This window comes from Heterocephalus glaber, unplaced genomic scaffold (genome assembly GCF_053883595.1).
Source record: "Heterocephalus glaber isolate CG9 unplaced genomic scaffold, H.glaber_assembly_v1.0 deba00000818, whole genome shotgun sequence".
Classification (NCBI taxonomy): Eukaryota; Metazoa; Chordata; class Mammalia; order Rodentia; family Bathyergidae; genus Heterocephalus; species Heterocephalus glaber.
Genome location: NW_028258164.1, coordinates 4,966,454 through 4,983,713, shown reverse-complemented (window position 1 = coordinate 4,983,713; position 17,260 = coordinate 4,966,454). Strand labels below are relative to the sequence as shown.

At 39.3% G+C, this 17,260-nt stretch overlaps 2 protein-coding genes across 6 annotated transcripts in view; both read right to left on the bottom strand.

Annotated features, from left to right (window-relative positions):
* Filip1 (filamin A interacting protein 1) overlaps positions 1-17,260 on the bottom strand; it is a 357,204-nt gene that overhangs the window by 234,817 nt on the left and 105,127 nt on the right. The gene's annotated exons all lie outside the window — the stretch shown is intronic.
* Positions 820-1,903, bottom strand: LOC101719692 (transmembrane gamma-carboxyglutamic acid protein 1). Its single transcript, XM_004864015.4, has one exon. The coding sequence runs from the start codon at positions 1,697-1,699 to the stop codon at positions 932-934; it is 768 nt and encodes a 255-aa protein (XP_004864072.3). The 5' UTR covers positions 1,700-1,903; the 3' UTR covers positions 820-931.

Genomic DNA, 17,260 nt, shown 5'->3' with positions numbered 1-17,260 from the left:
CTAATAATCTTTAGGCAAAGACTTCAAGAAAACAATCTCAAAGTTTTATTTTTACTAAAATCTTGGGTGACTGAAGATTGGGTGATAGGAGACAGTGTAAATAGGAGACTAAAAGGCAATAAAATGGGAAGAAGAAAATAATTATTACTCTCCCCAGAAGCAAAGAAATAATCCATATCTATTGCTTGTTATTAAAAAATATATATATATATATATATCCACTTAGAAATTATTCTATTGCCAGAAATCTTCCCTACTGAGATGTTAATATAAAGAGCATGAGACATTCAAAGATGCTAAGCTAAGCAAAGTGTTTCATTTGGGGGGGAATAAAAGCCCTAGCATAAAGTGAGGCACTGATCACACTTGACCAGTGATTTCCTTTCTATACACTATAATGAGTTATTCCTCACTGTGTGTATATGCTTTCTTTCTGAGACACTCCTAAAATCAAGAGTGACTCCACACATTTTTCCCTTTTTAAGGTAGATGAAGAAACCAGAGGTAAACAAAAGCCTATAAGAATTAGAAAACACACTAGGTACATGTGCTTGGCAAAATTCTGTAACATGTTGCTTGCTGTTACATAAATTGTCAGTGCCTCTTTTTTCCCAATTTTTGTGGGTTATGTTCTCTTTGAAAGTGGTTTAGATAGAAGTTAATAGATTTTTAGAAGTTGCTTGATGTATATATCATCACATGAATACACCCACTGGTGTGTTTTTCCTTTTCAGATATTCCCTCTACCAAAAATGAGCATGTATAATGATTTTATAATAGGAAACAAAATTTTAAAAAAATTAGACACGTAGGGGTGAAGTGGTATGCTGTGTTTAATAAAATAAGTCAATGTATATTTATGTAGTGGTAAAGTGCTAGAAAGTTCTTTCATTAGTATTTTAAAAATGATTAGAGTAAAACGTTTGTAGCTTCATTTGATGGTAGTGACCACAGGCACCATAACAATGGCACTGGCTGCCATTGGAGCTATGTCTTCATAGTCCAAGGGTGGATCTAAATGGGGTTCTGTTTCACTCCTCTGCAGGTTCACCTGGCCGGTGGCTTCCTCATAGGTCGGTGGTGGATCACAGTTGGACAGGCAAGTGGAGACAGAATCTGAGTGCCCAACTACATATTCCAGAAAGCCTGGAGACAGTCCACTGCTACCGAACACTTCATCTTGTGGTGGAGGAGGAGTGATAATATTAAGGTGCTGAGGGAAAGGAATGTGGCCTTCAGTCACTGTCTGTCTACGAGTTTTGTTTCTTAGGAAGCATCTCCAGATTAGGAAAATGACAAGGAGGATAATGAAGAGGCCAAAGATTAATGGAAAGGTAAGGTAAAACTGAAACCAGTTACTTCCTCTGTTAGTCCCTCCTTGGTGTGCTTTTGTGTAGGTGTTCCAAAACTCCTTAGTTTTTTCATTATTTTCAAAAGCTTCTCTGGCTTCTTCAAAAGTGCAGACTTCTTCTTTGCACTCACATTCAATACTGCCCTGTCTGATTTCTTCAAAAAGCATGTTAGCTCTTTGGTAGGGTTTTAATACAGAATTGGCCTTTTCTTCTGTGAGGGAAAAATTCTCCTCCAAGTAATGCATAAAGACAGTGACTGGTTTTGCCTGGGGCTTCTGTGTTCCAAGATAAACAGGTCTTGTCCCCAAAAAAGAATTTTTAACCAAAGGATATGAGTTGTTTAGCATTCTAAAACAAGCGATGCATAATGCTTTATGATGAATGAGTTTACTGCTTAATTAAATTTTAAAATTACGTTCTGAAAATATACTTTTGGTCTGTGATTTGATAAGCAATTTTAACATGTTTGGAGCTATGTATTCACAACCAAAACTTCTCAAAGATACAAGTAAAAAAAGAAACACACACCTACACAAAATGGAGGGAGGAAATTAGCAACTTCCTTGGCATCAAAATGATATTGTGTTGCATTGCATATAATCAGGTTTTACAATTTGAAAATATAGTGCTTGGATTTTCTACTAATATAGTTATACTTCTATTTAGGTTTTCACAACATTTTAAAAAGAAGCAGTGCTAATGCTTTGTAGTAACTATAAATATTCATAAAATAACTACTTGTCCTGCTGATAAATAAAATAAATAATATGACACAAATAATCACAAAATACTAAATTCTTTATTTTTTCAACTGCTTCAGAAAAAAAAAAGTGAGACTAGCTTAAAAAGTAGTTTTAGCACAATATTACTTTTGCATTTGCCTGAGCAAAGTAAGTACTTACATGCACATATTAGACATTAAATTCCCACAGTCCTGCCTGTGTGCTTGAAACTGGGTGATTAAAACTTAACCCTGAAAGTCATTATAGGCACTTGCAGGTCACAAACTTCCTCCTTTTCAATGGAGTTAAATAACATTCTCCTGAGTGTACTTTCTGCTTCCTTTCCTATGCCAAAGTCATGGCCCACTCTCACCTAATATTCTAATTCTTAATTGGAACAAATGGCTTTAAACAATTTTTCTAAAGAGAGTGAAACTTTTAGTCTCTAAGAAATGGGCACAGGATGTAAAAAAGTCAAGGCCACATGTGCATTTTTCTCCACAGCGTCTACAGGTTTGTACATAAATATCAGATAGATAACTATAGTTAATTCGGAAAAATCGGTTTTTATGAAAGTGTCGTCATTAAGATTTCTGCTTCTGCATTGGAGGAAAGATAGCCTATTTAATAAATGGTGTTGGAAAAACTGGATTTCAACCTGCCAAAGATTGAAACTAGACCCATACCTATCACCATGCACTAAACTAAGATCAAAGTGGATTAAAGATATAAATATTAAGACAGAAACACTAAACTTCCTGGAAGGTAAGTTAGGTAGAACTCTTGAAGACATTGGCATAGGAAAAGACTTTATGAACAAAAACTCAGCAGCACAGGAACTAGCAGAAAGAATCAACAACTGGGATCTCATCTTATTAAAAAGCTTCTGCACTGCAAGAGAAACCACCAACAGAGCTAACAGACAACCTACAACATGGGAAAAAATTTTTAGCAGCTGTACCTCAGACCAAGGACTACTATCTAGAATATATAAAGAATTGAAAGAAAAATCAAGACCCCCCAAATTCAAAGACCCAATTCAAAAATGGGCATCTGAAATGAACAGACATTTCTCAGACAAAGAAGTAAAAGCAGCAAACGAATATATGAAAAAATGTTCAACATCACTGATCATTCAAGAGATGCAGATGAAAACAACACTGAGATTCCACCTCACCCCAGAAAGAATGGCTGCTATCAAGAAATCAACCAATAACAAATGCTGGCGGGGGTGTGGGGAGAAAGGAACCCTTCTCCATTGCTGGTGGGAGCGCAGACTGGTGCAACCACTGTGGAAGTCAGTATGGAGATACCTCAAAGAACTAGGACTAGAGGTCCCATTTGACCCAGCTATTCCCCTGCTGGGTATCTTCCCAAAAGAATTAAAAGAAGCATACCACAGTGATATATGTGCACCCATGTTCATAGCGGCACAGTTTGTAATAGCTAAAGCTTGGAAGCAGCCCAAGTGCCCATCAACTGGAAACTGGATAAAGAAAATGTGGTTTTTTAATAAAATGGAGTACTACTCAGCCATAAAGAACAACAAACTAGAGTCATTTATAGCTAAATGGATGCATATCAAGGCCATACTCTTAAGTGAAATAAATAGGACACAGATGTGTAAATACCGAATAGTTTCACTATTGTGAGAAACTGATAGTGTAAACAAGAGTTAAAATGATTAAAATTAATAATTGATAATTTGAAATAGGAAAATATGTCCAAAGACGAAGGAGTGAAGGGAAGGGAAGGGAAAAGGAAAAGAGGGAAAGGAAAAACTATGAGAAAAGAAAAAAAAATGGAAATGAAATCTATGTAAATAGGGAAGGGTGGAGGGGGTGAAGGGCGCACAGGTAATGGGGAAAAAAATAAGAACCAAGATATATCATGTACAGGTACAAACACCCAATGATAAATGTAAACGAATTGTATACCTAAAGTGTACCAATAAAATTAATTTTAAAAAAAAGATTTCTGCTTCTGGAATCAAGCAAAGCTGGTCTGAATTTAGACTTCATTACTTACTAGCTTCAGACTATTCACAATAGCCTAAGACCAACAGCCCTCTAAATTCTGTCTGTAACTGAATGGTTAAATTGTGAGATAGTCCCACGATTGAGTCCTATGTAGCATTAAGCTTGACAGTATGGAGAAATCTCTGAAACACAATGTTAAGTGAAAGCACACTGCGTGATTTCATACGTGTCGCGCTCCAAACTAGACAAAGCTACCTGTGCGGTGAGGACAGGAGCCGCCGCGCCCCACCCCAGGTGAGGTGCGCACACATGGACAAGAGAGAGGCTCCACGGGCACAGGCACTGTCCTGTTTCTTGCTAGTTACACTTGTGTGTTCAAGTCCTGAAAATTAGTCTGAGTTACTTAGGGTTTGTATATTTTTCTGTCTGTAGGTCATAATTTAATGAAAAATTCATTAAAAGTAATTAAAATGTGTAATGCCTAAGGATCCTTGCCCTCTGAAATACTGACAAGTGAAGTAATATAAGGTCGGGGACTTGCCTCCCAACCACCCGTGGAGAGAGGCAGACCATGGGTGACGGAATGGACAGTAACACTGGGCAGCAGCTGGAAGCCGTTAAGCGGGAGACAGGTAAACAGTGCGCTAGCTTCCTAATTTCACATAGGCTTTAAGTTTCCTATAACAAAGTGTATTGACGCAGAAATCACATGAAATTCCATGGATGTCATGAGAGAAGTAAGAAGAGAACTGGATTTGTAATATTAATAGACACTGTTAGCGACTGAGATAAAATAAATAAATAAATAACAAGAAAAAGGGAAATTGGAAAGCCCTGTCTCAGGCAATTAGTTCACAAACCACTGGAAAACAAGCTTCTTCCTTGCTTTCATTAACAAAACTCATTGGTATATTGTTTTGCCTACCTCATAATCAAAAGGGAAAATGGAAAGAAAATGAGGCCAGAAGAAGCACTAACCAGAGGTAGCGTCACAAGGTCAGACCTGAAGATGAGAAGTTCAGGTGAGAAATGTTCAGAAACATTTGAATTCGGTGTTCATCTTATAGCTGAGTGAGCCTTCATTGCTTAATGTGTATTTCTTCTCTCATCTGATAATGTGCTAATACTTCACCTCCTACGAGGGGTGGGACCAATACTCAGACAGGAAAGTGCTTTGAAATGGGAATGATCTGAAAACTTCGTCCCTCCACATTTTTCTTCTGATAACCTACCTAGGAAGTAGCTCAACCACATGTTGAAATAATTTCTTTTAAAAGCCTTATGCTAAATAAATATAAAAATGAATGTAGAAATTGGAATCAGAGGACAAAAAAGTAAATGAAAGCTATAAGCAGTAAATTTTTGAAAACAAAAATAAGCTCCATAAGCTGATTACAAGTCCCTTGTTGACTCCTAGCCACAAAAATAACATTATAGAAGAATATTAAGTTATTTAGTGAATTGGAAAGAAATTCTCTGAAACTTAAGTGAAACAACAGGTCATAAAAAAGCATGGAATATATTATTGTGTCATCTTATTAGTAAATTGGTATAGGCCCAGATATTCCCTCTCTACCCCATGAACTGCATTTCTACAGAAACATGGGAATACCAAGATGGATAAGTAGGGGGTATGTGTATGTGTTCTGTGTGCATCTGTCTGAAATACATAAGCCATAATGATTACTATGGTTTTCTTTCCCTCTGTTTTCTAAGCTTTGTGTATTGACATTTTGTCCTCTTAATAGGAGAATAAAAGATCCTGTAAAATCATTTCTCATTGGGTGGTTTTCCCGTAGTTTGCTGGGGTGAACACTGGATTTATGCTTTGTATAGTTTGCCTTTTTTTTGTTACTATTTGGGATATCAGTGAGTTTGCCTCAGGGGAATGTAAAAATTAAGCAAATGAGCACAGTTGAATTTTGTCTGGTGTGGGTCTAGCATTCAATTTCACTAATTTAATCCTTCTTAATAATTGCTCACAGAAAAAAGAAAAAAGTGACCTCATGGTTCTTCAAAATGAACTAAGGCTGTTCCCTTCACTTCTGGGGATTTATATGGATTCTCCTGCTCTTTTGTCCTTACAAACATCTAAACATTACAGTGTTTCACTTCTTTGTGCAGCTTTCTCTTGTGACACTTTCTCCCTGAGCCATAAATTGGGTTTAAGTTCTACCTGGCAATTCTGCCTTGCGCGGGGAAGAAATATTTGCTCCATCTAGCTATTCTGTTGCTGTTGACCTCAAGTCAAAAGGAGCAGAGCAATCCTTTTACACTTCCTTAGCAAGAGCGGGAACATGACATCACTATCTGAATATGTCTTCTAGAAAGAACCCTGGGAAAAAGGAGACTTTGCTCTGACCTCAACCAGCAAGACGATTTTTTTATATGATTTAATCCCTCTCAGGCTATGTCCTCAATCGTCCAGTGAGGATAATGAAATTTAATCTACACTCCTCAAACCCCTCTCATCCCCATTGCTCCAGTCAGGGGACAGAGATGCAGGAGAAGCTGCACCATGCGTGCAGAAAGGGAGAGCCAGACAGAAAAGGTCACTGTGCTTGCTGCTGCGCTCACCCCACTCAACTCACTGTCTAAAATTCCCCTAAATTGAGTTTCAGTACCTAAAATGCGTTATTAGTCAAACTTTGTTTCTAGCATCAAGAACATATTTTATTGCTTAGGTTTTTCTACATAATTCTAAACTGTTGCAAATATTGTCAAATATGTGAACATAAGAAAGCAAGAATGTTTATTTTCAAAAACTGCTAATTTAATTAGTCGTAGCCTTGCTAAAGAGAAGAAAAATGTTACAGTTCCAAGGCCAAATTTTGTTTGTTTATGCCAACAAATAATATTCTAATATTTGGGGTCAGAGATTTAGCTCAGTGGCACTGCACCTGCCTTGCAAGCGCAAGGTCCTGAGTTCAATCCCTGGTACCAAGAAGAAAAAAAAAAGACTAAATGAGAGAATAAAAGATACGTGTGTACAAAAAAAACCAATTGTTTAAAAAAAATTCTAATATTTGTGTCTATGTCTGCTTGGACATGCTGTCATCTATAAAACAAATGCATTCAAATGGAAATTGATGAGCAGTACTTGTTGGAAAATGAACACACGTTACGGAAGCAATGAACTACTCACCTACTCACCGGTATCGTAAACCTCCAGGGAGCTGACCATGAGGAGGGGCAGAAGGGTAATCCTTGTCAGACCTACAAACCACAGGACTGGCCCACAGTGAGCCAGTTTTCTCAAAAATACCTGAGTCACATGTTTGTCTTTGTGGGATTCAGTTAAAATCTGCCTTAGAATTTGTGCAATGGACAGATGTGGTGCACTTATGCCGTGCCTCCAAAGCACTGTTTCCTGGTGGAAGGAAATTTTGCCCCCCATGGGACATCTGGCAGTGCCTGGAGGCATCTTCAGTTGTCATGACACAGGGCTGGACTTTTGGCCAATGGGCAGAGGCCAGGGATGATCCTTCCATGCGCAGGAGAGCTGCCCAAAAGGAAAGGGCTTTCCAGCCCAGGATATCAGTAGTGCCAAGGTTGAAAAGCCCTACATTAAAAGATTTTACAAACTATAATAATCAGACAAGACTCCCCTCTGGGGCGCAGAATTTGGCAATGACCTTGAGGCAGATACATAAGAAAATGGGAAAAGCCGAAAGAGGTATAAGAAATATAGTGACAGAATTACTTTAGGATCAGGAAGATTTTTGGAAGATAAAAATGTAAATATCTATCCTAACATTTTTCCTAAAATAACTAAATTTAAAGGAGCTAGTGATTTTTATAATTCCTTTTCAGTAAAGATGTAGCAACCACCAAACATTTATAGAAATATTTGTTTTACTCCTGCAACTGAATTAAATTCTGTGGGAAGACAAAACTGAGTGAAACAGGGCTGGGGATTTAGCTCAGTTGTTCCGCCGCCTGCCTCGCAAACAGGTTACTGAGTTTGATCCCTGGTACGAGAAAAAAAAAAAAAACTGAGTGAAACAGAGTCACTATTCTGTGCCTCTCAGAGCATAGTCATATCTCTCATTCCACATGAGAGCCGTTCCTTCAGTACGCACATTACCTACCCCATGTGTGCCGATGAATCACCAGCGCACTGCGAGGCACAGGAGCCAAGAGAGCAGGGCTCCTGCTCACTGCCTCTCAGAGCAAACAGACAAAAACTTCACAAGGGCATGATTTCAATGCAAGTTCTGTTTTCAAAAATATCAGACTGTGACCCAATAACCCTGAAAATCTCTCCTCACCACAAAACATCTAAAAATTCTAGCTAAAAATATCACATTATTTTAGAAACCCAGCTGAACATGAAAGAAACAACAGGGAACACATAAGGGCTCAAAACACAGAGAGAATGAAAAGCAGGTCACCACGAGGCAGCAGTGAGGTTCTTGGGGCATGGGTGATGGATTAAATCCAGGAACTCATGGATTTTAATGATCAAATGGGGGAAAGATATATATGAAGTGTCTGCCCAAAAAGATTTAGGAGCCGAGGGCTGCGGGCATAGCTCACAGGTAAGCACTTCCCTAGCACGTTGGTGACCTTAGGTTTCAACCTCAAAACTGAGGGGGGGAGGATCTGAAACAAAGATCCCTGAATAAAGCCAAGCTCTTAGAACCTTTAAAAAAAAAAAAAAAAAAAAAAAGCATAGGCCTAGGGAAATAAGAAGGAGACTTATCTGTCTTGTTCTGGTTCTGTATGAAGAAAACAAAATAACCTATGCTAAGAATTCATTATCACAAACCAAGTTTCAATAGATTTGATAAGCAAATAAACACTGCCCATGTTCTCTAAGACCCCCAATTCAGCATGTTAAAAATCAGAAGCACCAAATTAGTATTCAGCAGGGTATACCTAATGAAGAAAGCATCTATTCCTACAATCACAGCCTTGTGACCCGCTGTCCTTCCTGGCTTATCATACAGTAGTGGGCAGCAATGCCTCCCCCAACCCTGCTTCCCATCCTCTACCCCCTTCTGCAACTCTTTCACTGCCCAAGAAAAAAATTAGGACATCGTTTTTGTTTCAGCCTCTGCTTTCTAGGGAAGCTGAGCTAAATTAGAGACTCCCATAAAGAAAGCCTATTTGAAGAGCTGCTGTTCTGTCCTGAACCCTGAAGGAAAAGATGATTATGCAAAGGATGGAGGGGAGAGTGGTTCTGGCAGAGGGAATCATGTGCCCAAAGGCTCTGATGTGCAACTGAGCACAGAACCTTCAGGAAACACACAGAAGGCAACGGTGGGACATGGGAAGGAGTTGGCAAAGCTACCTAGGAGCCAAGTGATGCAGAGCAGAACTCTGCAGCCTGATCTGGCCCATGTGTATTCTTAAGATAACTGTCAGAGGTTGGAAATAAAGAGATATCATACAATAATTTATGGACTTTGAAAAGTTCAAAATATCTGTCAGCAATGGGCCTGCATTCTCACATGGCTGCAGTCAGGTGAGTCAACCCCCTTGATCCAAGACCTGACCTCATGTTCACCACTGTTTGGCCTCTGTGGACTCTTGAATTCCCAACTCTTGATTGAGGATAGCTATGGTTGAGGTCTAAAATGTCCCCCAAAAGTCACATGTGTTCAGAGGTGGGGCTCGAAGAAAGTGATTGGATCCTGAGGGCTCTAACTTCACCAGTGGATGGATCCACTGACGAGATCACAGGTGCTGGTCCTATTAAAAGGTGATGGAAAACTAAGAGGTGGGACCTAGTTGAAGGCAGTAGGTAATGAAAAATGGGTTGGGGACTACATTTGGTCCATGGCCCCTTCATCTCTGCCTGGTTTCTCTGCTTTCTGGTTTCTTTTCTTTCTCTGCTCCAGCATGAGGTGAGCAGCTTTCCTCCTCCATGCCCTTTCACCATGGTGTTTTCTGCCTCACCACAGGCCTAAAAGGAATGGAGCTAGTGGACCTTGGACTGAAACATCTGAAACCATAAGCCAAAATAAACCTTTCTTCCTTTAAGTTGTTTTTCTCAGGTATGAAAAGTGATGAAAAACTAACACAAGGATCTTACAGGTTCTGGTTTTTAAAAAAAGGAAATTGGACTTTTTCTAAAACAAAGAACAGCCTTGAAGAACTTTAGGCAAAGAAATTATATGATCTTATATATACGTTCCGTTCACTGTGTAAAAACTAAACTGGAGAGGACTAAGAATAGAAATAAGGATACAAATGATACCATTACATGAATCCAGTTGAAAGACTATGGTGGCTTAAAATAGAGTGGTAGAAATGAAAATGAAGTGATGTAAGTGTATTTAAAGTTTGTCTTCAAAGCAGAAAATATGATATTTACTAATAAATTGGATATTAAGGGTGAGGGAAAAAATAAAAATCACTTGAATTCTATTATCAATATCTGGAGTCTTCTATAATTGACAACTGAAGGAACAATATTAATTGATAATCCTCATATAATTAATGAAAAATTTGACACATGCAAGATGCATACAAAAGAAGCTCTGATGCCTTCAGGAGTGTGAATCCTATAAAGACTAATGTAAACATATGTACATGGGGTGATAAAAATATACAGTGAATAAATTTTTTTAAATTTATTATAGTAAAAGACACATTGCTGTTAATCTCCCTAAAAATACTCCTGGGGGTTTAACTCAGTGGTTTCACTGCCTGCTGTGCAAGCACAAGGACCTGAGTTCGATCCCCGGTACCAAAAAAACAAATAAACAAACAAAAAATACTCCCCCTCACATTGAGCACACTTAGCCCATCATTCTTGCTGTCAAGCAGTTCTGGAAGTTCTCTTTCATGAGCATCTTTATGAGATGTGATGAAAAATACAGTGAATCCTGCTGCCTCGTACTATCGATCAGAAAGGCAGGCTCATAAAAATATTACAGTGTGTCCTCGTCCACCTTATTCATCAGATCTGGCATCGTGCAACTTCTGGGACTTCCCCAAAGTCAAAAGGACCATAAAAGGTAAATGTGGTGAATCAATTCAGGACATTGAGGTACTCATGATAGTGCAACTAAAGACACAAAAAAAGACTTCCAGAACTGCTTCAGAAAGTGGCCACAACAATAGGATAAACGTGGTTGAAGTAGAGGAATATATTGAGGTGGATTAATAGCAATGTGTCTTTTACTGTAATAAATGTCTCAAAACTTAAACATTCACTGTATTTTTGGATCATGTCTCATAAGTGACCAAACTAAAAGATATACAATGGTAAATGATAATAATTGATAATAATAACTGACATTTGTGGAAGATGCATCATATATCCATATATTTCATTTAATTTTCATAATATGTAGAGTTAAGCATTATTATCACCCACACTTTAAATATGAAAATGAAGTCAGGGAAGTTAGATAACTAGCCCAAGATCATATAGGTTGTAATTGGCATTTGGCTCAAGCAGACCAATCCCACTGCCCATTTTTTTCAAATCAGTACACTAGATTGTTTAATACATGTAGTGGGATCACAAATTTACCTGCATACTGAAACTTAGATATTCCAAGGAAAACGTAATTCCTTTAACTTGGCTGAAATGCTTCAATCTTCCTCACAAATCTCCGTAAGACACGGAAATTAATTTTTATCAATATTGTTTAAAATTTCACCCAGTTCAGTAACTAAAACAGTCCCTACACGTAATGTTCAGACCTGTCTAGAAAAGAAATGCAGATTCTGAAGGTTTCTCAGCCTTGCACCAGACCTATGCTTGCAGTACCCGTGTACAGAGACTCACACCTGTACTCCAACATGGTATCAGGTGTGTGAAGAAAGCTATGGTTTACATGCATGTAAAGAATCATTCAATTTTTCCAGCCTGGGCTTGGTGTCCAGGCCCACCTGGTTGCTGCTCGCCCTGCTGGCTTTCATAACTGAACTCCTTTCCTTCGGTCATCCTTGACCTGGGCCCTGCTTGCTCAGAGCTTGGTAGCATTCCCTGGCTAGTGAAGACTCAGCACAATTCTCAGCAGTGCTGTGGAACTCCTGTGACATCTCCTATGTCCTGCCAGCCAGCCCAACAGTCCACTTCCTACCTCTGTGTCAGCACAACTTCCATCTCAACAGGCACACTGGCTGGGCTGACAATATAACCTAACAATCAATCAATCAATCAATTCATCAATCAATCAGGATATTTGTGTGACTGAGGGGCAGACCTATTATAAATACATCAGAAGAACAGGAACAAACCAAAACCATTTCCACTGGAACATAGAGTAGACCTGCTGGTTCTGAACTTTGTTGTCTTGCAAGTTCCCCTCCCAGAAGTTTCAAGAACTCCTGGATCCTATTTATGTCTCATAGGATTTAAAAGCAACCCAAGCGAGGTACTTTACAAACTCCCCCAGGCCACACTGCATAGCTGAGTTTGGTTTGTCGTGGCTGAGTCTCAGGGTGGTTAGGGTTGCCCAAAGGCTGTATCTTTCTGATCCAAAAGGAAACTAGCTTTCTGCACAACTGTTTAGTGCACCTCTTGCCCTTCAGGCCAGAGTCCAGAGAAGGAAATGGCTCTGATACCACAGGGGAAGGGATACCTTCTCTTTCTTACAGAAAACTCTGACACAACTTCTGCAGATTTTCCCTGTGACAGAAAAAATCTAAAAATAAATGAATCTGGGAGTGGGGTAGGGAGGTCGCCAACTCCATAAACCTTGCTTTCAACCTTACTGTCCTGTTAAAACAGATCCACTGCCTTTCTTCTCATTCTTAGCCCTATAAGCCTCAAGCCCCAGGTTTAGAAGAAGTCTGTGAATGAAAAATAATGTAAGGGTTGCCATAGTACCACTCCCAGCACAGAGGAGGTGAGCCAATCCCAGCACCCAGGAGGAGACTCCTGGGCCACCACAGCACCACTCCAGGAGCAGAGGAGGTGAGCCACGTGGGTGACAACAGCACAGCCCCCCCATCAAAATGAGAAGATACATAAACAAGCCTCAAAACCAGACTTGCAGATCTCCTACAGCAACACCCAAGAGAAACAAGATGGAACAATCTGATACTCAACCACCTGGACTCCCTGAACTGGGAACAAAAGAGGATCTGGAAAAAATGAAATGAGATAATTTCCAGATAATAGCAGAGATTGTGCCCATAGTGCAAGACATGATTAATAAATCTAGAGAGGACACAGATAAAAAAATAGAGGATCTGAGGAACATGATAGAATCCCAACATAGGAAACAAATGGAATCCATAAAGCAGATACAAACATTTCCAGGAGATTAAAAACTCCATTGAAAGCTCACACAGCAGAATGATCCAATGTGAGGACAGAATTTCAGATATAGAAGATAAGGTTGCAATTAGTGACCAGGAAAAGAAAATTTTCTTCAAAATAGTAACCATGAGAAATCAATCCAGCAGCTGCTAGATGATGCAAAGAAGAATAACATAAGACTTATTGAACTCAATGAAGAAATAGAGGAGAGAGTCCAGAAGACATAAAAAACTGTTCACAGAAGTGATGGCAGAAAACTTCTCAAGCAGGGGAAAAGAACTTGACATACACATAAGTGAGGCATATAGGACTCCAACGAAATTGATTTAAAAAAAATCTACACATAGGCATATAATAGTTAAGATTCCAGAAACACAACAGAAGAACAAAGTTCTACAAGCAGTTAGAGAAAAGAAACAAATCACATACAAAGGAAAGCCCAACAGAATCACAGCAGACTTCTCAATGCAAACGCTCAAGGCAAGAAGAGCTTGGAGTGATGTATTTCAAGCCCTAAAGGAAAACAGCCTCCAACCTAGATTGATGTACCCTGCAAAACTATCTTTCAAAATTGATGGAGAAATAAGATACTTTCATGACAAAGAGCTCCTGAGGAACTTCATGAATACCAAACCAGCACTCCAAAAAATTTTAGACAATATCCTAGGAAAATACAAGAAGGATCAACGCCCTACCGAGGTCCTGAGTCGCACGGAAGACACCTAACCACCCCGCTGCAGATAGGCAGGTCTGCCCATGCCCTATCGAGGTCCTGAGTCGCACAGAACATGCTGAATCAGCCCACTGCAGACAGGCAGGTCTGTGCACGCCCTATCGAGGTCCTGGGTTGCGTGGAAGATGCCGGGTGGCCCCGCTGCAGATAGGCAGCCACCTGATTCCACACTACAAAGACGCAGAGGACACCAGACCACCAGACCAAGGTACTGAGTCCCACTGTTCCCGGCCCAGAGGGAGGGGCTTCTGAGCCACCATCCCACTGCTCCTGGTCCAGAGGAAGGGGTTTCCCCGCCACCATCCCTCCAGCTGCTCCCAGCCCAGAGGAAAGGGCTTTTGGGTCACCATCCCTACCGCTGCTCCCGGCCCCTCTCCCACCTCACCCAGCTCAGAGGAGGTAATCCATGAAGGTGCTAGCAGCCCTCCACCCCAGTCAAAATGAGAAAACACATAAATAAGTCTCAAAACCAGACTTCCAGATCACCTACAACAACCTCAAAGGGAAATGAGATGGAACACTCTGATACTCAACCACCTGGACCCACTGAACTGGCAACAAAAGGGGATCTGGAAAAAATGAAATCAGAAATAATTTCTCAGGTAACAGGAGAAATTGTGCCCCTAGTAAAAGACATGATTAATAAATCTAGAGAGGAGCTCAGGAACATGATGGAATCCCAACATAAGAAACAAATGGAATCCATAAAACAGATGCAAATAGATTTCCAGGACATGAAAAACTCCATTGAAAGTCTACACAGCAGAATGAGCCAATGTGAGGACAGAATTTCAGATATAGAAGATAAGATTGAAATTAATGACCAGGAAAAGATAAATCACTTCAAAATTATAAGGGAACATGAGAAATCAATCCAGCAGCTGCTAGATGATGTAAAGAAGAACCACATAAGACTGATTGGGCTCAATGAAGAAACAGGAGAGAATAGAGATGACATAAAAAATCTCCTCACAGAAATAATGGCAGAAAACTTCCCAAGCAGGGGAAAAGAGCTTGACATACAGATAAGTGAGGCGTATAGGACTCCAAATAGCCTTGATCAAAAAAAATCTACACATAGGCATATAATTGTTAAGATTCCAGAAACTCAACAGAAGAACAAAGTTCTCCAAGCAGTCAGAGAAAAGAAACAAGTCACATACAAAGGAAAGCCCATCAGAATCACAGCAGACTTCTCAACACAAACCATCAAGGCAAGAAGAGCTTGGAGTGACATATTCCAAGCCCTAAAAGAAAACAGCCTCCAACCCAGATTGATGTACCCTGCAAAACTATCTTTCAAAATGGATGGAGAAATAAGATACTTTCATGACAAACAGCATCTTAGGAAATTCGTGAATACCAAACCAGCACTCCAAAGAATTTTACACAATATTCTAGGAACAGACATTGAGGATCACAACCCCAGGAAGGAAACTAGAATGAACTCATCTGGCATGACAAGAAATTAAATGTAAAAGGGGAGAACCCAACAAAAAGAAAAAGTCATGGCAATGACAAGTCAATATGTTTCAGTTATAACCATCAACATTAATGGTCTCAATTCACCAATCAAAAGAAATAGACTGGCACAATGGGTCAAGAAGCAAAAGCCAACAATATGCTGCATACAAGAAACACACTTCATTCAAAAGGAAACTCATACACTGAAAGTTAAAGGGTGGAAAACAATACTCCATGCAACAGGAACCCAAAAAAAAGCAGGACTAGCTATCCTCTTGGCAGATCAAGTAGATTTCAAACCAACACTGATTAAGAGAGATGAAGAAGGACACTACATCCTTGTAAAGGGAAGAATCCAAGAGGAAGAGATGACAATCATAAATATCTATGCACCAAACACTAGTGCACCCAACTATATAAAACAAATACTAACGGACATGAAAATTCATATATGCACTCATACAATTGTAGTGGGGGACCTCAACACCCCACTGTCACAAATAGATAGATCAATTAGACAAAAAAATAAGTAATGAAATACTAGAACTCAATCGAACTCTTGAACAAATGAACTTAACAGATGTTTACAGAGTCTTCCACCCCACAAAATCAGAATACACATTCTTCTCAGCTGCACATGGGTCATTCTCCAAACTAGACCACATACTCACACATAGAACATGTTTATGTAAGTGCAAAGGAATTGGAGTTATCCCCTGTATATTATCAGAACATAGTGTGATGAAATTGGAGATCCATAGCAAAAGAAACAGGAAAAATTTCATAAACACGTGGAAATTGAACAACACACTTCTGAATAACCAATGGGTCACAGAGGAAATTAAAGAAGAAATCAGACAGTTCCTTCAATTAAATGACAATGACAATACAAAATATCGGAATCTATGGGACACAATGAAAGCAGTCTTACGAGGGACATTCATAGCAGTGAATATGCATATTAGGAAAACAGAACGAGCCCAATTAAACAACCTGATGCTGAACCTCAAGCTTCTAGAAAAAGAAGAGCAGGACAACCCCAAAGCTCATACAAGGGAGGAAATTATAAAGATCAGAGGAGAAATCAATGCAATGGAGACTAAGAGAATGATACAAAAAAAATCAATGAAGCCAAGAGTTGGCTCTTTGAAAGAATCAATGAAATTGACAAACCTTTAGTCAACCTTGTCAGAAAAAGGAAAGAAAAGGCCCAAATCCATGCAATTAGGAATGAAAAGGGTGAAATTACAACAGACCCAGCAGAAATCCAGAGGATCATCAATACCTACTTCCAGAACCTATACGCCAATAAGATGGACAACACAGAAGAAATGGACAGATACCTAGATATATATGAATTACCAAAGTTGAACGAAGAAGACCTAAAAATTCTGAACAACCCAATATCAACCAATGAAATTGAAAATGTAATTAAAAACTTATCAACTAAGAAAAGCTTGGGTCCTGATGGCTTCACTGCTGAATTCTACAAGACATTTAGAGAGGAACTACTGCCATTACTGTTTAAACTCTTCAGTGAAATTGAAAGGGAAGCAGTACTCCCAAATTCATTCCTGGAAGCAAGCATCACCTTGATCCCCAAAGTAGAGAAAGACCCAGCTGAAAAAGAGAACTATAGGCCAATCTCACTAATGAACATAGATGCAAAAATCCTTAATAAGATACTGGCAAACAGAATGCAGAAGATCATCAAGAAGATCATACACCCTAATCAAGTGGGATTCATCCCAGGGATGCAGGGATGGTTCAATATACGAAAA

What these genes read in the sequence shown, in the direction of transcription:
- LOC101719692 (XM_004864015.4), bottom strand. Translation starts at nt 1,699, where the DNA reads ATGCTAAACAACTCATATCCTTTGGTTAAAAATTCTTTTTTGGGGACA.